Below are 23997 nucleotides of genomic sequence, written 5' to 3' on the forward strand. Positions count from 1 at the left end.
AAACGTCGAATACAGTTTAAGACTAGAGTTCATGAAAGGCATTCCCTGGGGGCAGGAATGTTGATAACTGAGCTCACATTCTCCAGAAAAGGTGTTAGCAATTTAGAAATGAAGTGAGAAACATTGATTCGCACAAAAGATTGTGAAACTTTGTAATTCTAAATGAAATTTGTAATGAATTAACACAGCAATTTCACTTCCGTTACACGACATAAATACACATCTTTACTCTTGATGTGAAATTAATGAATCGTGACAATAGGAAAAGAGAGTGTTTTGCTCAGCCGGTCTGTACCATTGCCACAAAATTCCACAGTCACTCTGCATTTTATTCTGTATTTTTCATCATTCCAAATGACGTTGAAATGGACGAGAGTGCGGAAAGGAATAGAAGAAGCAAAGGTATTCACAGAACAGAGGAAAGAAAGTCTTGGCCAATTTATAATTGCAATGCAAAAGCAAAAGGCAAGTGTCTTCAATGACAATGATATCCAAGCGACAGGATATGAGGTGCCCACTCATGAGATATTTAGTATAATCACAGGATAAGTATGTAATAATAATTCCTTCAGATAAGTAAATGTGGACATGAAGTTAACAGTGAGCTGACCGACTTCAAATTACTCTGAAACCTTCGATGTAAATACGAATTCTATCTAATGTGCCATGCCAGAACAATACCTAGTGTTCCCTATATAATTTAACCAGGATTTTGAAAAGGAGCAGCCAACCTGACTTTCAATTTTCTCGATCACAGCCACCACAACACGTTGTATATGAACGGAGATTATGTTGAACGTCGACTGATATAAATTAAGACATTTTTGACTTGAACGTTGTCTTAAAATGGACATCAAATTTGAAATCAACTTCTTAAAATCATACATAGAGTTACACAGCACAGTAACGGACCTTTTGGCTTGACTTATTCATGCTTAGCAGATGTCATATATTGATTGTGCTCCATTTGCCGGCATTTGATCGGTATCTCTCTAAACCCGTCCTATTCATGTACCCATCCAAATGACTTTTAAATGTCATAATCGTACCCGTCTCCAAAACGTTCTCTGGCAGCGAATGACTTTCATGCACCATCCACACGCCTTTTTTATTGCGCTTTTATTATTTCACAAAACGTATCAGAGGCCAGACTGTAAACCGAGATTTTGTTGTGTAAGGAAAATGCGTAAATAAACGCAAACTCTGCATATGCCCTGAAACTACGCTGAATCAAATTTAAAAACATAAGCTTTTATCTCGCAATATCCCCTGTCCAGGTCCAGACCATAGCAATAGGATCATGAACAATGCAATACCGGCTTGATCATGAGCCGTAAGTATTGTGAAGGGCGCATGCACAATAAAGTTACTTGGTCTCTGCGAAATGTGAAAGAAAGCAGAATGTGGGAGGGTCATTGGAGGTGGTTGCGCCAGACTGGAGCTTTCACAAACACCGAGTGCAGACTTCGAACCTCGAAAAAGACGCTCATGGTCCTCCACTGACACTGAACTAGCCTGAAGCTATTCTGCCACGTGTCTCAGCGACAAACCCCGACTAATGGTTGACATCTTCTTTGGTGGGGCGCATAAGCCAACAGCATGTGAGTACGCCAATCCTGCGTTCAGAGAGAATATATATGCAAAATGGACAGGGATGGAGTTTATAAAATCTTTTTGCAGGGGATTTACCCACAGGCAATTTAAACCAAGAGGAATAGTGAAGGAAGACTGGAAGTGCAAAGAAACTCAAGTCAGGTAGAATCTTTGGAGGGAAAAGCAGTGAGTCCAACAATGCAGAAGAGAGGCTGAACTTGAAATGTTAATCCTAATTTCCTCTCTACACATGCTGCTGTGCCAGCTATGTTACTCCTTTCAGATCACCACCATTTGAAGTATTACACATTTACTCAAGAGATATATTTGTCACTTCTGCATTTCGACTCTGAACGGGTATTAAAGGCTTTAATTACGTTTTTTTCTGCATTACATTTGAAGCAGGGAATTGATGGCTGAGAAGCTGAGCTCATCTGTCACATCAAGATACGACACAGAGTCGTGAAATTCATCATGTCTGAACATCATTTGTTTTGAAGTTGGAACACAAAGGTTCATTTATTCTGTCTGTCGGCAAAGGCTGCAACTGAGAATGAGAGCCACTGGGTGGAGAGCCAATTTCAATGGGTGTGAATGGATTGGAGCCAGAAAAATTGCAATCAAAATGATGGGTGAACATTGTATTGCTTTCAAGCAGAAATAGTTCTGACAAGATTAAGGTACGAACCATCAATGGTGGAGACAGTGGTCGCAAAGCCAAACCTGTTTTGATGACAAAACAGAGAAAGAAATTGAGATTCCCAAGGAAAAGACATTTGATGACAAACATGAAGTTGGTAGTTCAATGGTAACCAGGGTAAGTTTGGACTGTTCTGGGATAAACGAATAAATACGTTTCAGAAGCAGAACGAAAGTTTTGAAAGATGGCAAGGCTACTTGACTGTGCAGCAAAGGCTCTTCAATAGGCATGTAACCAATAATTGTGCAATTAAACGAAAATGTATTGAGTGTGGAGAAGCCTTTAAAAGGTCATCCAAACTGGACAGATTCAATTTCACCCGCACCAGAAACTGTGAAAAGGGTTTCAAATACCCGTCCGAGTTGGAAATGTAATGAAGCAGTCACACTGAGTAGAGGCCCTTCATTTGTTTGAAGTATGGAAAGGGATTCACTGGGTGTTCACATATACTGACACATCAGCGGTTTCACACTGAGGAGAAAAGAGGCTTTTTAAATATCCAAAATTGGACTATTTCTATAAAAGTTCGAGTGAACTGAATCTTCATTAACCTGTTCATAATGACGAGAGGCAGTTCGTCTTATCTCACTATAGCACTAGATTGAAGTGATCATCTCAACTCGCTGTACATGAGCGAGTTCACACCACGCGACACCATTCCTCCGCCATGAGTGTGGGAAAATATTTCCCACTTCATCCAAACGTTTGGCACAGCAACGATTCGCCTTGTGAGTAGACCACACTCCTGTCTTGAGTGGGGGAAGTGTTTCACGAATTCATCTGAACTGCTGATGCTTCAGCGTCTTCACACTAAAAGAACGTCGTTTCTATGCCCTGAATGTGGGAAAGGATTCATTGTCGTTCAATCTGGTCGCACAGCAACAAATTCACAAATGAGATCTCATTCATATCTCAAAACCCATGTTGTATGTCTTGGCGTATACAAGGAATCAAACATTTTGCAATCCTAAGATGTGCAGATCAGGTGAATTGACCATGCTAAATTGTTCGTAGTGTTAGGTGCATTAGGGGTAAATGTCGGGGAATGGGTCTGGATCGCTTACTCTTCGGTGGGCCGGTGTGGACTTGTTGGGCTGAAAGGACTTTTCCTGCACTGTAGGGAATCTAATCTAATCTAATCTAAATACTTTGAAGAAGGTCTATTTTAGATTGGTCATTGAGAAGATGGCCACAGAGATATCCAAGATGTCAGACCGACCACGCAGTTTCAACTCGTGCAGACAACGGTTCCTAATGTTGTGGCTGGAGGGGTGTCACCAGGAAAGAGCTTTCCACTTATCTGCTGTGAATTGATGTATTTTTATTGGTGACATCGATGACCTGGTGGTGTATTTTAAGGTAGTTGATGGAGTTTTAGGGGGGGCATGAGGAACAGGACATTAAGCAACTGACTTGTGAAAGTTCAATTCACTGCCTTTCAGGGTGGTGGAGGGGAAACCCAAAGCATATATCACAAAAATTTAGAAGGTCACTTACAATGTCAATAAATATCTTCAATATCAGTGATCCTGAATATAATTCCATTTGTTTCAGTTTCCTTTACATAGTCCTACAAAGCACACATGTCTTCCTGAAACTATAAGCGTTCTGGGATTGGAAGCCACCGTATTTTAAGATTCGCATTTTTGTTTAGCTCCATGATTATAACAAACCCTGTCGAAGTAATCTCTGCAGAAGCACAAACTTCGAAAATATCTGAACTCATCTCATTCAGGTCTGTTGTGTGTTCTTGATGGAAATTGCTTCATGACTGGGGGCCATTCTTTTCAGTTGCACATGACAGAAGTTCTGGAATTACCTCCTCAACGTGCTCCCCCTCAATGCATCCCTTTCCTCCTTACATACCCCCCAGAGTGAATTCCTCTGGGACCAACATATCTGTCCCCTGTTCTAATATCACCTCGGCAAAAATACTCACAAAACATTCCCGTCCTGGATACCTGAAATAAAAACCGAAATTGCTGCAGAAACTCTGCGTGCCTGGCAGTATCTGTGGAAGAGAAACGTTTCTAATTGAGAAAGACAGTTCTCCTGAAGTGAAGAGACATGGAAAATTCGTGGAATTTAGATTGTCATCAATATTATATAATCAGTTTCTCCCTCGTGTGGGCTTGCTGATGTTTCAGCAGGGTGGAATGACTGAATGAATCTCTTCCACTCTTCTGGCAGGTCAATAGAGTTGGCTCAGTTTGATACCACCAAAGTATTTTCTGCACAGAACGGGAAATGAATCCCTTGTTATATACTGCACCATTTCTCTCCTTTCGGAATCCACTTTGAAATAGAACATCCTTCATTGTCCGTTCTGCTGGATCAGACATTTCAATTAAGCTTTGCCCACACAAGCAAGACAAGTACAGTTTCTCTACACTGTGAACGGGGCTTTTTCCTCACATATTCCAAAACCGACACATGTTCAAATAATTGAAAATTAGACGTCTTCTCCCACTTCTGCAAGAATGGTTGACTCAATTTTCTCTGTCAATTTACATTCCCTCTTCATTGCCTGTGAATTGATTTTAAATAGAAACGCATCAGAGTAAGGACATTCAAAATTACGAAGGCAAGTTTTGAAATTGTGAGGAAAGAACCTGATCATTTCTGGGGACATTACTAGGAAAACGTGACCAAGAACACCTATCGTATTGCCATTGAATCACGAATTGTTAAGTTATCCACTGGCCTCTATAGAAAGAGAGAAATAGGAGAGGATGGAGAAGAATAATCGGGTTATTCCTTTCTGACAATAGCAGCAGAATGTTGATAGAATCTCCCAAACCGTTCACCTCCATCAATCAGAAGGACCAGGGCAGCAGGTCTCACACATTTCACTTCAACGCACACACTCTCCTGTCTTGTGTAACATCCAGTACTGGAGATATCGATGACCAGTCACATCAACGAGTGCGTTCCAACACGGAAAGAAGATCTTTGGCCTAGACTGAATGCATTTGGTTCAGAGGCTCTTCTTCAGAACATCTGCATCGTCCCTGTGAGACACAACACATTCATAACTCGGCCATGTTTTTCGGGTGCAAAAAAAATGCAATGATATTCGTCCAAAACTACATCCTAGTTACAGCAAAGAACGGAGGCCTTCGATGACTCCTCAGTCCGTGTTACTCTCCCAGTTCGTACTGCCTCACCTCGTTCTTCAACAAAGGAGTTGTTACACGATCTTGACAACAGGGTAGGAAAATGAAACTACAGTCTCTTAGCTCTGTCATCATAGCTCTGACAGAGTACAGTTGCCTGAATACAATCACTTAATTCCAGCTCTTTTGAAGCAACCTGTCTCTTTGGAATTATATTGGTACAGCCACTTTCATTCAATCAGGGATCTGTTCTCACTCAACAACAACTTGATGGCGAGAGCTTTCACGTAGCAAAGCGTCTCGGAGTTTCACAGGTATTTCAGGTCATATTTAATCACATGACCGAATGCTTGGCCAAAGCGATCAGTTGTCGTGAGTGTTTTCAAGGAGGAAAACAAAGTAAAAGGTTTGCAAATATTTTGGGAGAAAATTCTAGATTGCAGGGTCCAGGCAGCTCAACAGTAGGGTATTCAAAATCGGCAATGAAGTGTTTCTGGAATCGGTGTTCTACGCACGTGGGCCCACAGCCCAAAATATGCGGATACTGGAGATCTGAACTGATGACATTCAAATGTTGGAGAGATTCAGCACATCTGGCAGCATTTGTAGAACATGTTTCAAAGGTGAATCTTTGGAATCGGAGTATTAACTGACTCTGTCTCTGTGAATACTACCAGCGCTGCCGACTTCCTCATGCACTTGCTCTTTTAATACTCTTACAATCTTCTTGTTTATTGACATGTTGTAATGTGAACGCCAGCTGAATCCCCCTGTGCTATCGATAGGGATTCACTTTACCAAACTTTTAAAAAGTCTGAATCTCCGTTTACCACCCAGAAGAGGTTTTAGCAGAGGTTAAAGAGGAAATAAACAAAGTGCAGTCATAGAACACAAATAGGAACATTCACAAGAGATCACACATCGTTAGCTATTGGGAAAGTAGTAGATGAAAAACATTCAGAATCCACAACCAACGCTAAACCCTCGTCCAGAGAGGGAGAGCAATGATACTTCGTCAGACTAATTGTTGGAATGGTCGGATTGTCCCTACAGTAAATTCCATCTGAATCCTCTCCTGCATGGAAGAATGGGCGATAACCTTATTAAAACATGGAAAATCTTTCTCGGGTTAAATTATGACAGCAGTCAGAAAGGACTGTGTATAAACGGTTTGTTTAAATGTCTGAGAAAGTTAATTCATCATGTAAGTTCTGTGCGTTCACCACAACATTCTGACTGGACGATATCATTTTTGTCATCCTGACCTCAGTTGCATGGCTAAGTGAAGCCACGTGCTTTAAGGTTCAGGTTTCCTGATCAGATGTTTGACTAGGGTCCCACAGAGGTGCTCAACATTAAATAATCACCAGCACTATTGAATTAACTTGAGGTGGGGGTGAGTTAAAGAAACTGATGCTGGGGACAGTGGAGTGGGGAACGCTGTTTTTGACTCCTTGCAGCATCATACCTCCAAACTCTTTGCTCAACACATATGACTAAATAAACATGGATCGGGTACCCAGCTTATTACTGCGGGACCAAGAAGGATTGCACGATGGCTGACAGAAAATGTCCTCACTTTCAACTCAAACCCCTCCCATTGTCCATTGCGCGAGTGTGGGAGGTGGGTACATATCTAGCTCACAGAGCTTGTGAAGTGACATAAAACTGTACGTTCCCTCCTCAACACGTACAGTGCACGCCCAGAGACCTTGATTCCACGGGACTCATTGATCACCTCGTGGACACTGCAAAACAACCCAATTCATCTGAAATGCTTCAGTGCAGGTCACAAAAGAAAATCCCAAAATAATCTGTCTTCCCATCAGCAAACTATCAGCTCCGAACACGGGAATGATGGACACCCTCCATGGTTTGATCCTGTGTGTTGGTTTACCCTGTGAGTATCGATCACAGAAACAAACATTGCATGAAAATTAAAATACACTGCTGCCGATTTTGTACACATTACAGGGATGGTCTGCAGTTTTCACCGCGTTGTGTCGGTCAGTTCTAATGTCCGCTCATTTCTCTCTGTTTAATTTCCAGGTTATTTCAGTCAGTCAGTGACACAGAGCCCAGGAACGGTTAGTAAGAAGGAGTGTCAGTCTCTCACCATCAACTGTGTGTTTAAAAGTAGTTATTCTTATTATTATTTTGAGAGTGGACACTTCTTTAGACAAACGCGGACAGCAACGGAATGGGAGCGGATCTACAGTGGCGGGAGATTCGTTATGTCCACAGATAAAGCACAAAAGTTATTTTCGTTGGAAATTCGGGATGTCAGAGTTGAAGACACCGCCACCTATTACTGTAAAGCTCAGTTCCGGTACTACACACACAGTGACAGGCCTCGGTTCACGTTGCTCAAAAACTCTCACTGAAGATTATTACAGAAACAAATTGAAAACTGAGGAAATCTGCCCAGAAAATCCCACATTTCTGCCTCTTTGCTGCAAGTCAACCAATTTACAATTGGGCTGGATTATTGTTTTTAAAAAGTGTGTTTCACTGATACCAAGTGCGTTCTGATGGTGATGACTTTTTCAAGGCTTGTTTGGGTGAATCGGAGTTAGGAATGATTGATCACAATGAAAGGAGACTGACGTGAGAAGTCTAACAACTGGAATCGGGATTGCAGTTCAGCTGTCATGTCCAAGTCCCAACAAGTCCTTGGACGTTTTACACAGACTTATAACACTGTGTCATTTTGGAGTAAGACACAGTGAAAGAAGCCAGATCACATACCTCTTTACACTTAAATTATAAACTTTACAGCCCCAATAGTTCACTGTCAGCTTGAAGTTCACTTCGCTGTAATACAGGTTGATCTCTTTACCATCACCAGCCATCACGAATTTCTTTACTCGATTCTTCTACGCTGATATGAAGTGGAAATCCAACCTCATATATTCCTGTGCCATTTGAGAGAAGAACAAGAGATTAGCTTGAGCCAAAGGGAACTTGGACACAGAGGACGTGGCCTATTTATCTAATCTCGCGAATAATCAGTTTGTTCAAGCAGCGTGCTGATGATTTTTTTGATGCTTTGAGGTACCATTGGTTCTTGTACAGAGGAGACTGAGAGGAGCATTGCTGTGTTATTCTGACCATGTACATGGATCCGGAACGGCGGTGACTGTCACAGCTGGTAAGTGAATCTGCATTCCATCTTGCTATTCTTATTGTTGCTGAACGATCGATTCATTTTTGTTAGTTTGAACGTAAAGAAAGTAAACAAATATCTTAGAAAAAAAAATCGCTTCTGCTCCAATGCCGATGTTGTGTGTCAGCAGAATATGGGTGTCAGGTCTTTGTTTCCTCAGGCGAAAAACATGAATGACACCTCGCCCTGAGTCAGCGGTTTCACTGTACCTGTGGTATCAGGGGCCCAGCGGGTCAGTAGAGGGATACCACCAACATGGCGAACAGGTGCTTAAATGAAGGAATGCCGACTGCCTGGAATCGATTCTACGAGTTACCTGCTCCTGAGGGAGCTCCATCTGTGGCTTAGGTCTGTAAGAAAGACCTTTGTACCAGGCAGAGATTCAAGCCGGAATTCCAAAAGTTCAACAGAAACATTTAACCCACAAGAAAATCAGAGACACTGCTCAGCGAACCTCAGGTATAAGAGGACTGACTGTATGTCAAGATGAATTATCCTATTTGAGGAATGGGTGTCAGGAATGATCGACTTGCTACTTCTTTTCAATTCCTTTCATATATGCATTCATCTGACCAATCCTATCTCCATTTTACCAGCCTCGGAATTAAACGTGAACTTTTGGGAAAGAATTTTGGTTTATTTAATGTAGGTATTTTGAGAAATCGATTTGTTGTAATGAAGGTGCTAATTGGAACCAGTTCAAACTGAAGAATGCTCAATCGAGACAGCAAGTAACATTTCATCGAAAGGAATATTGGACAATTTCTGGGGCATCGATCAAATTACAACGCCTCATCAGGCTGTTGAGTGAGTTATATGGAGGGAAGGGCTGGAATGGGTTCCAGCCTGAAATGATAGTTAGAAATTTGTTCTCCTTAACTGAGAATGACTCGATTGGTTTTTGAGCAAGTAAAGCTAAGCTTCACCAGGCATTCCCTTGGGAAAAGCGTTATTGTCTTCTGTGAAGCTATTCTGAGGCCTAAGCTCCATTACCTTTCGTTTAAAAGAAGCAGGAGTGTTCTAATTTGAGCATATAGAACTTTAAGGGGTTGACATTAGATAGAATTTTCTCCAAAACGAAAGTCTATCCAACGGTCACAATTTGCGATTAAGGAACAGCAATTTGTACTACGAAGAGCATAATGTTTTTCAGACAAACAATTGCCTTGAATTAGTGGCATTCTGTATCTCAGAAGGCAATGCAGACCCAAGCATTAACTGTTTTCACTGGTTCTGTTTTATTGGGGTAAAAACGAAGCATGAAGACACTGCACGCAAGTCTTAAATACGATGCCCTCGAAACTGGGATGGACGAGACTGAAATAAGAGTAATAGACCCCTAGCAGAACAAATAAAGTAATGAAGGTGAAGAAATGTGCAAAATGTGGAACTTCCCACAAGAGAAGTTGGAGCACATTGTCTTGAGTCATTTATAGAACGTTTTGAAATCACAGGGAGGAGAATGGAATATATCCACACAGTGTGTTGAATGAGCAACGTAATTTAGATTTCGGTCAGAAGTGAACTTTGGCACAAATATACAGCCATAAATCAGTTTGGCTGAATGACCTTGCCTTCATTTCTAATGTAAAACTGAAAAGATTTCCACCCAGAATAAAATAATTCAATCAAAGTAACTGAAATTGAGGGAGATCTGAAAGATAGTGCCCAGTGCGTAACAGTGAAACAATCCCAGAAACAGGACAGACAGAACTCAACAGAGAGCTGAGGTATTGGTGCAAGTTGCCATGATTGCAAGAAAACAAAAAGGCGCAAAGGAAAGTCGGAGAAGAAAGTGACCAAATTGGGGAAAGGTTTGATCAAAAGTCGTGTATGCTCTCATGAACAGAGGAAACGTGCAGACCATGATTGAACTAATCGGTGTTGATCAAGCCCTATTTTGGATCCTGCTGTCCATGGTGTCACAACATCGTTTGGTTACTTCTGGGTGGTTAATTTTGGAAATTGATTATAGAGTTATAGTGTCATGCAATTGATCAGGAACCCAAACTGACGTTTTCCATTTGGCTGTGTTTGGCCTGTATCTATTTCAACATTTCCTGCCTGTCATACGTTTCCAAATGATTCTTACCTGATTTCACTGTACTCGTGTCTAAGTACTTATCACTACACATGGCAGTTAATTTCACATACGCACCACGCTCTCTGCAAAATACTCCCTGTTAAATCATTCCCCTATCACCTTAAACATATGCCCTCCAGCTTCCAAGATAATGACTGGAGTTTGTCTGTCCGCCGATTATGTGAATGCTGCCTTCTTCAGAATCTTTTGTAATTGTCCCTACTGGACTTGCATTCTCCGCATAGCCCTTCATTGTCTGCCTGATTCCGCTGCTGTCGATTCCCCATTTGAACTTTATTGTTAAATCAGATTCCAGCACCCGTTTTGGCAATGTATTGCACGTCACAAGAAGAAGATATGTAAAAGAAAATGTCACCTTAACGCCTCAGTTCTTCATATTCCGCTGGAACAGAACAGATTCAAACATAATGTCAACAGAATGAACAGAATAATTCCTGTGCTTTGCAATTTATCTTTTCAACAAAGGCTGAATAAGCGTTGCATGTCATCCCACAGGTTTCGGTTCCCTCGTGTCCCGGAGTCCAAACCAACAAACCTCTGCTGCTGGTGACACTGTTACATTAAGCTGTGAATACACAGGGTTCTGCAAGTACACTGTTTACTGGTACTGTCAGTCCCCAGGACAAGCTCCGAAATACATGCTTCAAAGGCACACCTCAGGAGAGCAGAATAACGAAAATGCTGCAGGCGGGCGAATTTCTGCTTCTCTTGATGCTGCGGCGAAAATCGCTTGGTTAATGATCTCGCAAGTGCAACCAAGTGACTCCGCTGTGTATTACTGTGCATTACGTGGCGCTCAGCCCGCACAGTGGTACACAGTACGGAGAGAGCTGCACAAAAACCTGGACATGCTGGGAATTACAGACAGAGTGCCACAGATCACGGAGACAGCTCAAAATACATGAACATGGGGTGATTGCAGACATAATGATACACAGCACAAAGAAAGCTTTCAAAAAGAAGTCTGCTCGTGATAGATTATACTGTGATAGACACAGTAACACAGAGCACGGAGAAACTTGCATGAGACGCTGAACATGGTACGGTTACAGACAATCAGTGTCACAGAGCGTAGAGACAGCTATACACACTCATGTTGGTGGAGGCGTGAGGAGCTGGACTCTGAGGTCGGGATTTGGGTGGGTTTGAGCGGTATTGTTTTTATCCAGAATCTGCCAGATTAAATAGTATTTCTTGCTTGACAATGTACTGTTTATAAGGAAACATCATATTCACGGAAGAATTCTAGCTTTAAGTAAAGCAGGTCGAACATAACTTGTTTCTTCTTTGCAAACAGTTAATAGAAAGTCAATCAGTTAAGGAGATGGCCTGTGACATTTTACACAAGAGGTGAATAACATGAGCAGATTCGTCATTAACTCATGTCTTCTAATTGAATTATTATTTGATCGAGAAATGCACGTTGGATTATTGAGAAAAATCAAAAGCTTGAGGACTAACTGGGTCCCAGCTTCATGGGTGGGGATTGCATGCATATCGAGTAGCATTCCTCTGTGTTGTGTGAGTGCGTGCTTTTAGTTTTCATTTCATAATCTTTTCTGAAGAAGCATAATTCTAAATATACATTCAGACATCAGTGGCACGTTTCATTTCCAAAAAGCACGTTTCTGAGAGAGATCCACTTCAGTTCTATCCGGAACTGCTCACAGGAAAATTTAATCAAAAGTATAAATTCATTTAAATTGAACACTGACTGTCAGAGATCAGAAATTTTGACATATCAACAATTTAGGTAATGTTCAATCGGTCCTTTTTTGTCTATTCTTGGCCATAAGGAGGCTCGATATCATCGATTTCAAACTATTTTGAATGTTCACAGTCAATTTCTTTTTATTTCTACAAATACTTTGTTCTCTTTGTGGTTTGTGCCATCGTGGGAGTCTGTTCCAAAGTCTCTGAGTTGTCGGTTGGTTTCAGTTTGTGTTGGTTCAGCTGCGGTTTTACTGTTCCTCAGTGGGAAATTCCTCTTCAGCGTATATGACGATCCCAATTCCCTCCAGTCAATTGTTTAATTCTCTCCCGTCTTGTCCGGGCCGAGCGTTTTCTGAACTTTATATTATAAAGAATCTACAGAGCAGGCGCAGGACATTTACCTAATTTGACCCTGCAAATGTGTGTGCTTCACATGAACCTCTCTCCACTTTACAACGAATGACATATTGACAGTTTTCTTTTGCTTCCATGTTCCATCGACTGCTTGTATGAGCGTTTCAATTCTGTTCAAAGGTGCCGTTACAAGAATGCATTTGCCTTACCATCTCAATTTGTTCTTCTAGTGAACTTTGTCACTGAGTCACGAATAAAAATGATTTTCCAAATTAATTTCATTTCACAAGGGCATCATTTAAAGCATCCCTGTTCAGTCACCTTCTGTTTCCATGTTTTCTGGAGAAGAGTGATCCAACCTGTTCAAGCACATTTGCAGCCGCAGAATATAGCTCTGTCACCTGAGTGTCTATTACACACGAATGAACGTTTGTGGATGCAGTTCTCATCAAGTTCGCTCCTTTTTACTGGATGACGTCGGATTTCTCGAGTCTTATTAAGAAGGTCAGCCACCATCGTACCAAATAGCACAGCTGACTCGAGGTTGGACTTCTCTTCTAACGTTTACGTTCATGCACGACCAAAGATAACATGTTAGAGGAGATTCCCTACAGTATGGAAACAGGCCCTTCGGCCGAACAAGTCCATACTGTGACTGCAAAGAGTAACACGCCCAGACCAATTCCACTACACTCTATTTACCCCGCCTAACACTATGGGCAGTTTAGCATGGCGCAATTCACCTGACCTGCACGTCTTTGGATTGTGGGAGGAAACCAACGCCAACTCGGGGAGAATGTGCAAACTCCAAACATACAGTTGCCCTTGGCAGGAATCGAACCCTGGTGCCGGATGCTTTTTGGCAGCAGTGCGTGCCGTTTCAGCCGTGTCTCTGTAACTACGCAGTTTATATTGAAAAGTAGCAGGTAGCGATCATAAGACCATAAGACATAGGAGTGGAAGTAAGGCCATTCGGCCCATCGAGTCCACTCCGCCATTAAATCATGGCTGATGCGCATTTCAGCTCCACTTGCCCGCATTCTCCCCGTAGCCCTTAATTCCTCTAGACAACAAGAACCTATCAATCTCGGCCTGGGAGGAAACCAACGCCAACTCAGGGAGAATGTGCAAACTCCAAACATACAGTTGCCCTTGGCAGGAATCGAACCCTGGTTCCGGATGCTTTGTGGCAGCAGTGCGTGCCGTTTCAGCCGTGTCTCTGTAACTATGTAGTTTATATTGAAAAGTAGCAGGTAGCGATCATGTTCTTGCTGAGCATTTTATCATTAAAAAGTCATCCAACTGTTATGGCAGTTTTGTAATTCTCTGCAGTGCCCTGAATCCTCTGGATTTTATTTTTTCACATCATCTCAAGTCTTTTATTTGGATTTATTGACAGACCTTTCCCTCCTCTCTCGACTTCAGACCTAAAGACTCAACGTCATATTTTGTGAAGTTGCACAAACCAATGAAATTACAGCGAGCCTGTCCCCAAAGGGAAGTATTCACGGTGCTGGATGACATGAAGCAATTAGGTAATCTCTTTGTTCAGCGAAATGTTAGTAGGGTGCATACTCTACATTAATTGTCCCTGTTGCGACTTTCACACTGAATAAATGAGGGACCATTTCAATGTGTGACAGAGCAAACCTCTATGGCGACAACAACTCCTGCAGTTTCTGAAGGAAGATGCACGAACCAGTCATTGCCCCATTCTTTGTCATTTCCAATTGAAGTCTCGCTGCTATCGGTGCCCCTCGGTAAGTCACTGATTTTCGAGAGAAACGATTACCTCATCGTGTATTTCCAGAAGTTTATTTGTCTCCCTTTCAGGATTCGGTAGCACATTGCGAACATGCAACTCTTTTTATTTTCAGGCACTTCAACAGGTTTTCAGTCCGAATAATACATCATGAAATAATATTTGTGCTAAATCATCGTGCATTACTTCCGATTTCATTATGATGAGAGGCACCGTGTTCTTCAATTTTGCATGCAGTGAACTGATAGAAAAATGATCTATGCGACGCTGAACTGAGAACTGTGATGAATGACGATGCATGAACATTCAACTGTAATATTGTCACAGACTGAGTTTCAACCCTATTCTGTAAAATGCAATTTCGTCCTTTGCAGGATGAATTGTCTATCATAGTGTGGTAAAATGCCTTCGTGCACGGCTTTCATTGCAGCATCTAAATATGAATTATTTTGTGGCTGTACTTTAGGAGATACTTTGTAATATCAACCTACATTCAGTGATTAAACGAATCTACAATATGTGCTGTGGAAGGGTGTAATAAAGTATAGAATTCCCAAAGGACAACAGCATTGCCATTATGGTCTTCGGACTTAAATGAAGTTTAGTCTAAAAGATGTCAGTGGTGATGCATCGTTTTTGAGCTTCTATTAGCTTGCTTTTCTGCTGTGAATTCTCGCATATTTCGGATCATTATCTTTTAAATGATTTGCCAAAACGATATTGGTTCTCAATTATTAGAACGTGCGGTTTCACCTCGACTCAAGTTATCACGCTGCATACAGCAAACACCAGAACAATTTACTTTCGAGGAATATGAGATATTGACATACGGTTTGATTGAAGGAATGTCTAAAAGAAGAGAGCAGAAGCCGAGCTGCTCAGGTGACAATTCCAACAATTTGGCTTTCAGTCATTTAATCTATAACCAACACAGTTTTTTTGTATTCAATTGAGGAGTGCACAGGAAATAGAATCAAAGTTAACATGAGATTTCAGACAGTTGTATGATGCTGTGGGAAAGGATGCGGTTAGATTCTGAAGCATCTGAAAATTTGAAGGATGAGATTGTAAAGGCTGAGACATCTCTGGTAAGGTGCCAACGTCGGTCAACATTTATTTGTGAAGGATGGCCCGTGCTTGATATGAATATGTTCATGGCAACCACTCAGAGGTCGCCACTGATGATGTTACCTAGCCAGGTAATGAAACGTCTGGATATCAAACCTACAGCTCAGCGCCAAACCTACACCATATACTATTTCATCTACTTGTTTAAATCACTCACGTTGTCTTTCACGTTGACAGAATCAAGATGAACAGCTCATCACGTCTTCCACAATGATCACAACAGTTGTCATGTTTTCGCTGGATCACATAAGCCATGCCTCTCTTGACAAAACCCAAATTCAGGTTAAGTCTTTCACAGTATTAGCCGATCCAAAGAACTCAGCGCACCCCACATAACATCTCGACATCCACACATATATTCTGCACCTGAAGTCAAATGTTGTGCTCTTTCCTTTAACCACATGAAAATCAAGGCTCTTTTCATGATTTCCCAACGTTATGTGTGGATCAATATTATACAATGGAACATAGAACATTCCAGTGCAGTACAGGCCCATCGGCCCTCGATGTTGCACTACCCTGTCATACCAATCTGAAGCCCATCTAACCTACACTATTCCATGTACGTCCATATGCTTGTCCAATGATGACTTAAATGTACTTAAAGATGACGAATCTACTTCCGTTGCAGGCAAAGAATTCCATGCCCTTACTACTCTCTGAGTAAAGAAACTACCTCTGACATCTGTCCTATAACTATCACCGCACAATTTAAAGCTATGCCACCCACCCCCCAACCCCCGTGCTCGCCGTCACCATTCTTGGAAAAAGGCTCTTCCTGTAAACCCTATCTAACCCTCTGATTATCTTATATGTCTCTATTAAGTCACCTCTCAACCTTCTTCTCTCTCAGTAAAACCACCTAAAGTCCCTCAGACTTTCCTCGTAAGACCTTCCCTCCATACCAGGCAACATCCCGGTAAATCTCCTCTGCACCCTTTCCAAAGCTTCCACACCCTTCTTATAATGCGGTGACCAGAACTGTACACAATACTCCAAGTGCGGCCGCATTAGAGCTTTGTACAGCTGTAGCATATCCTCATGGTTCTGGAACTCGATTCCTTTATTAATAAAAGCTAAAACACTGTATGCCTTCTTAACAACCCTGTCAACCTGGGTGGCAACTTTCAAGGATATGTGTACCTGGACACTGAGATGTCTCTGCTCATCAACACTACCAAGAATTTTACAATTAGCCCAGTACTTTGCATTCTGGTTACTCTGACCAAAGTCAATCACCTCACACTTGTCCGCTTTAAACTCCATTTGCGACCTCTCAGCCTAGCTCTGCAGCTTATCTATGTCTCTCCCTTCGTCACTATCCACAACTCCACCGACTTTCGTGTCGTCTGCAACTTTACTAACCCACCCTTTTTCGCCCTCATCCAGGTCGTTTATAAAAATGACGAACAGCAGTGGACCCAACATCAACCCTTGCGGTACACCACTGGTAAATAGACTCCAGGATGAACATTTCCCATCAACCACCGCCCTCTGTCTTCTTTCAGCTAGCCAATTACTGATCCAAACTGTTATATCTCCCACAATCCCATTCCTCTGCATTTTGTACAATAGTCTACTGTGGGGAGAACTCATTAAGGTTTGTGAGGCACGACATACCCTTCACAAAACCGTACTGACTATCCCTAATCAAATTATTCTTTTCTCGATGTTTATAAATCCTATTTCTTATAACCTTTTCCAACACTTTACCAACAACTGCAGTGAGGGTCACTGGTTGATAATTACCAAAATTGCCTCTACTCCCCTTCTTGAACAGGGGAACCACATTTGCTATCCTCCAGTCTTCTAGCACTATTCCTGTAGACAATGACGATTTAAAGATCAATGCCAAAGGCTCAGTAATCTCCTACGTGGCTTCCCAGAGGATCCTAGGATAAATCCCATCCGGCCCAGGGGACTTATCTGTTTTCACACTCTGCAGGATTTCTAATACTTCCTCCTTGTGAACCTCAATCACACCTAGTCTAGTAGTCTGTATCTCAGTAATCTCCTCGACAACATTGTCGTTCTCTAGAGTGAATACTGTTGAAAAATATTCATTTAGTGCTTCCCCTAACTCCTCTGACTCCACACAAAACTTCCCACTACTATCCTTGATTGACTCTAATCTTACTCTCGTCTCTCGTTTATTCCTTAAGACAAGCAGAAACGATGTTTTGCTTGTGTTTCAGACAATTCACACAATTGTCAGGTCCTGATTGTTATTCCTCTCCTTTCCCTCTATGAATAATCTTAATGGGGTAAGGACACCATCTGGTGGTGCATTCAGATAAATTATGTGCGCCGATTTTCAGTCACTGAAATTTAATGTTCTGGTACTAATTCTGCAGTAAAGATTATATTATCATTATGGTAATCCATTGCCTCTTCATTGTAAGAATTGTGGACATCTTCATTGTTATTTATCTTTTTTGAATGACACTTAATAACTTAACATATATATATATATATATATATATATATTTAAATGTATGTCATATATTATTGCGAATTGAACATCTCCATCTAGTTTGCTGGGTATTCTTCATGCTGAAGTAGAGTTTGGACTGATAAAAGTTTCAACATTCGTGCAGGATGAAAATGTAACAGAAGAGATGAATTGAACCCCTACCTTCAATCTGCCATGTTCTTCTCGTTGAGAGCACGGCTAAGTGGATCTCAGTCCACGAAAAGATCGGCCATGACCTTATTGCAGGTTGGAGCAGGCTCTAAGGGTCGGACGGCCTACTCTTGCTCCTAGTTCGTATGTTCTTATATTCCTCTGAAAGTCAATTGGGACACACACTTTTCTGATGAAGCGTCACCGGACTCAAATTTTTAACTGTTTTCTCCTAATGGCTCCTACCAGACCTGTTGAGTTTCAACAGCAAGTTGTGGTTGGCTTCAGATTTCAGCATCCAGAGGTCTTCATTTTGTTGTTCTGCTGCAGAAAATAATATGAGATAAATATTAATAATGGTTCTGATAATGCATTTGAAAGTTCTGAACATACAGTGGACTTTGACAAAATCCACACTTTTTTTGTTTGTGCAACTCGACGAGTTGACAAAATGCACGAATTTACTTTTTCCTGTGTTGCATCTGCCGCACAGTTCGGTTTGTTCCTACAGTACAGACAGACAATCGAAAGTTGTTACATCCTCCAAGGGGCAGTCCAGATATTTTCGTGATCAGGGGTTTATGCACTGAGTTCAGTTATAACAGTGACCAGGTGTGAAGAGCATCAAAAAATACTTCAACGTCCTTCAAGCCGTCAATAACCCCAACATCCAAGTTGCGAACACCCAAATCACATTTCGCTAATCTAGACATGGGTTAGAATGCCTATGTTATGACTACGAAAGCAAATCATCTTCACTGAGCTCATAGGAGTACTCAAACGACAAAGCGAAATTGAAAAGACAGCTTCAAGGCTTCCGTCCAGAAATGGAAACGATGTCAACACGTGGGAGACCGTCGCTCAGGAAGAACTGATTTGAATCTGTTGCAGTTGTCGTCGAGAGTGTAGTGCTAGAAAAGCATGGCAGGTCAGGCAGCATCCGAGGAGCACGAGAATCGACGTTTTCGGCACAAGCCCTTCATCAGGAATCTATTGCCTCCAGGGACACACTTTGAGAACAGCCACCCACAAGTTCAAACAAGGCACAGGAATTGGAGATAGGGCTGCCAGCAATGTCGAAGCCAAAAGGTAATTCCAAATTCCTCAGCACAAGCCAAGTGTGTGGTCTTAAATGGGGATCCTGAACTTGGGACATGAGTTATGCCTGAACCCACAGAAACCGTGTTCCATGACAAGGAATTTTCTAGTTTGAAATCGAACGCTGCAACGAGTGATTTGAGAACCATGACCAGTTTAGATACATTGCAACATGCACCAGAACATGGTCGAGTCACACCTACGTCATGCTGGCCAGCAGTCAGATACGCCGTCCATCGCATTGCCAGCCGAGGTTTTTTTTAGCAGATATCCTGCAGAGTTGAGATGTTAACAGAGTCAAAAGCGGCAAGAGTAAACGTCCCAACCTGAACAAAACGCAAAGATAGTAACTGCTACAATTTCATCTGAGTCTTATAAAGGCTTGCATTTTCTGAAAAAACAAACCATATTTGTTTCCATATGGCTGCTTCACTGTCATCTCTTTCCCTGTTGGAAACTTCCCCCTTTTCATTCACAGTTAGTCCTCCATTTCATAATTCATTCTCGGGAAGTGCGCCTTCATGCCTAGTGCGAGGTATTTTGAAGTCAACATCTTGAACAAATTCGTCGAGAAATTTCTGGCTATTTCTAGCGCGGTGTCTGGATTCAGACGAGTTGAACGACACTTTTTATCGGTGATGTACAGCCCCCAAAAGCAAGCCCCGGATCTTTTCTTTCGTGCAGCACGAACATCAAATAATTACAATTCCACTTTCTTCCGAATGAAAACTAAGACGACAATCTGAACCTGTTCAAACTTCAATGTTTTGCCAAGGATTGGAAGGCGTTTGAGACTGGGAACAACTGACAGTACACATTCCTACAGTCAGCATTTTTTTAGCAGAATCAGGTTGATGTGATCCTGGTGCCTCTTGAAGCATCACATCGGAATACTTTTTATCTTAAATTCTGTAGCCCTGCTTTCCAGGTTCACACTGAGCAACATCATTGTAAGTCTTTTGGCAAAATGCTCTGCTTTAATGCAGACATATCTACTGTATTCATTGATTATATGAACAATCATTCCATATGTAAATGTTTTGCAGTTGTATTTATATCTGATTGGCATTCCAAGGAAAAAAGTCAAATGCAGAAAGTGGAGAGATAGCCTGCAGAATGTTTAACGGGTGCATTTATGAAAAATATTTTCATCATCACTTGGTCAGCACAGACATGATGGGCCAAAGGGTCTGTTTCTATGTTGTAATGTTCTCTGACCGATTATGATTGTCGGTTCCCCCTCTTGACTGAATGAACAATAAATTATGAGAGTGTTGGGAAATAAAAACAGAAAGAACAAATGATACTGAAAATCAGGATCAAAAGCAGAAGTTATGCAAAAGCTGAGTACGTATGGCAATATCGGTGAAGAAAAATCCAACTGAAAGTTTTGGGTCGAATTCGAAGGAAGGATCATCACAGCGAAATATAAACTCAGAATTTTTTTCACAGATGCTGCCAGGCCTGCCAAACCTTTGCAGCAACTTCTCTTTTTGTTCATTACTTTATTGACGATGGTACTGAGTTGTCGGAGACTGCAGTATATCAATGGACAATGATGTACTGACACAAAGACTGAGCACTCCCATAAACCATGTTTGCAGCTGCCCACCAGAAACTCTCATCACTGTCGACTACTCAATATGTCATCTCACTTGCGATCCCAGTTAAAAGGTTTCACTTCTTCTGTAACAAAAGGGTTATACTGACTGGCAGAATGTACTAACCCCTGAGGGATGCTAAGTCCCAAGTGCATCCTCTGTTTTGCAGAACCACATTTTACGGGATCGAATGCCCAAACTCAGGAACTTGACTTTCGTGACACGCTACCAAAATGCGACATTGCTTCTCTCAGATATCACCAGAGGGAGAAAAACAACCCAATGGTCTATGCGCAGCTTAAATATCTAGATGTGATTTGCGGACAAAAAAGAATTAAGAAATTTGCTGAGAGCATAAACTACGTTCATTTCCGTCCAGCCTAACACCAGAACCCTGAAGTGACTGAGACTTTTACAGGCGGCTCTGACTCATTAGTCAGCCGATTCAATGCTTCTAATTGCTTAGTGTGGTTCAGATGTGAGTTACATCATATCGCCTTCTTGATATTTTAAAGCTTGTCAGCGTTATCCTTGACCTGGGAATCGATAACGTGCCATTCTGGAATGGTTAACGTGAAGGTACAGGGGCAGTACTCAATGATGCACAATATGTTTGACATTGTTCGGATTATTCTAAACTTTCATTATGAGAATCCTGTGGCAAGTTGTTCTCTCAAACTGAATGCTGCAGTTCCGTTTTACTGGAGGATTTTGCTGGATCAAACAAAGTTGTTGAGTTTTCCATAGCAGCTCATCGCTGTCACAACATTTTCCAACATCATGAAATTCACAAGAATTTTTTTTTGTTTTACATTCACGAAACTCTTTATTTATTTCAATAATGCATTTATAATAATTAAAGCTTTGTGTCCGAATGACAAGTGTCAGATATCACTGTGAGCTTGAATATCACTTCAGATATACCCCAGATCTCGCTGTTTGCTAAACACACTATCATGTACAGAGATGCTCTTAGAGTTTTTGTACAGGGTCAGCCCACTTCTCATTCTCTGTGGGACGCAGTGCGCAGTAATACACTGCGGAGTCTGTTAGTTCTATATTCAACACATTCAGCTTGATAGTGCGGTTCGTAGGATCAAAATTCCAGGAAAGCCGGCCCAGTGGAAAACTCCCTGTTTTCTCGCTGTATTGGTTTTTCTGTAGCAGAAACTGCACGGATCCGTTGGACGTTTGACGGTACCAATACAGGTCAGGATTGCTGCTTATTGTAGTGTAATTACAGAACAACAGCACATCGTCCCCCTCATTCAGTTTGATTGCAGCCGGTGTTTGTGAGACAGAATCGCCACGACAAAGTCCTGGAAGAACCAGGAGTTATACAAAATTAAATAAGGCACAACAATATATTTATCGCCTAGAATTCGCCCGTTTACCTTCATCAAGAAACCGAGAAATAAATGAGGGAAGTTAAACTAGGTTCCATTTCATATGGGGTGATCATTTCCCATTTCATCTCCCGAACCCCGTAGGGGAACAGAAAATCTGTTGCTGGACATAAAACTCCCCCCTCGGTCGAGTCATCTGAAAGGCCTTAGTCCTGTCTGGATTTCCAGCCGAAATCTTCCACTGAATTCGTTCATGTACATTCGCTAACTTCTCCCAAACTCTGCTCATTGTTGAGGCAAGTTTAGATCCAGATAGTTTTTATTTGGGAGAATGTATTGTTGCTTCCATGTTGCTCAACATACTTGAATAACTTGCAATTCTCAGCAAGGAGCTGAAGTACATACAAAGACAAGTGTTCAACCTACCAGTTAGAAGAGCCGCAGTTGTGAGGAGTAAACCCAGAGCTCCTGGCAACATGTTTGCAGAGAGTTCACGGTGAATGTGAAAAGAACTGGCTGAAGCTAAAATGGTTCTCGTCAAGAGTTGGGTAATTCAGGTTGAGTAATTTCCGGACCTCTGCTCGTTGGACCATTATTGGCAAAGGCATCGTGTGAAAGCCAATGAGTACCAGGCTCCTTTGTTCTTCAGATGAGCCAATCAGCTTCAAGCTCATTTGAGCCCCACTTCATATTATGACTGATGTGATAAACTAACAAAGTTCAGAATACAGTTTACTGGATCAGGAAAGTTCACTCAGATTTCTCATCACAGTTAATGTCAGACCTGCGTGATTCTCCGGTAGTTTGTTTTTGTCTTGGATTTCCAGCAAGTGCAGTTCTTTGTTACTTTTGTTTCACCAACGGGAGTGATCAGAATCAGGTGGATCTCATTGACTATGAGATCCTTCATTGGGATTGTTACATTGATGGAGCCCTGGGCAATAAGTATAAATAGCAGATTTTGAGGCGCCTCACTTCAGGGACAGACTCCAAACAGGCTATCTATGGCCAGTGTCCTGTCCACATATAAACGAAGGGTGACTTGGTGACGAAATGTCAGTCTCTGTACAGTTATTTCAAGAGCAAAGTAAATTTGTTCATCTATAAACAATAGTATGCACAGAGATTAAACCAAACGTTGTCCCATGTCGATTATTATTTCTGTCAGCACTTGTACAAATGGGAATTAATTCATCCTGTTCGAGTTTGAGAACTGTGGTGTCTCAGGTAACAAAGCTGGTCTCGGCCTTCAACAGTCTCATCAGCGGATGCATAGGACCAGGGGATGTGGGAGATTCTGATATAATAATGAGGAAATAAATAAATAAAATTTCAAAGAACGTAACAGTACCATTGAATATTGCTTCTGATGCATTTCCTGGTATGATACGTTACAACTGCCTTTCATTAACTTTACTTTGTGCCATCATAAACATAAATCCTGCATGAGTATCAAATACACGACAGTGCATCAAACACACGGCTCACCGCCACATTGTCTCAGACTATACAAGGCGAACTGATTTCTCACAGAAAACAAAAGATAGTCTGTTAAAGTCTCCCTCATTTTAATGGGAATGGTGAAACGGCAGAGGTGCTTGCTAACGTAAATTCCAAATCCTCACTCATCTCAATGTACGCTTACCAGGTTTACAAGTGACACGTAGGAGATGAAGGGGTACGTTGGGTCTAG

At 41.6% G+C, this 23997-nt stretch overlaps 1 gene segment (V, D, J or C); it reads right to left on the reverse strand.

Moving 5' to 3' along the window:
* Positions 1-21930: 21930 nt before the first annotated feature.
* Positions 21931-22782, reverse strand: LOC140459975 (T cell receptor alpha variable 19-like). The segment is given in 2 exon segments: positions 21931-22277; positions 22731-22782. Coding segments are annotated over 2 exon segments (399 nt in total).
* Positions 22783-23997: the final 1215 nt, after the last annotated feature.

Source organism: Chiloscyllium punctatum, chromosome 36, assembly GCF_047496795.1.
Source record: "Chiloscyllium punctatum isolate Juve2018m chromosome 36, sChiPun1.3, whole genome shotgun sequence".
Taxonomy (NCBI): Eukaryota; Metazoa; Chordata; class Chondrichthyes; order Orectolobiformes; family Hemiscylliidae; genus Chiloscyllium; species Chiloscyllium punctatum.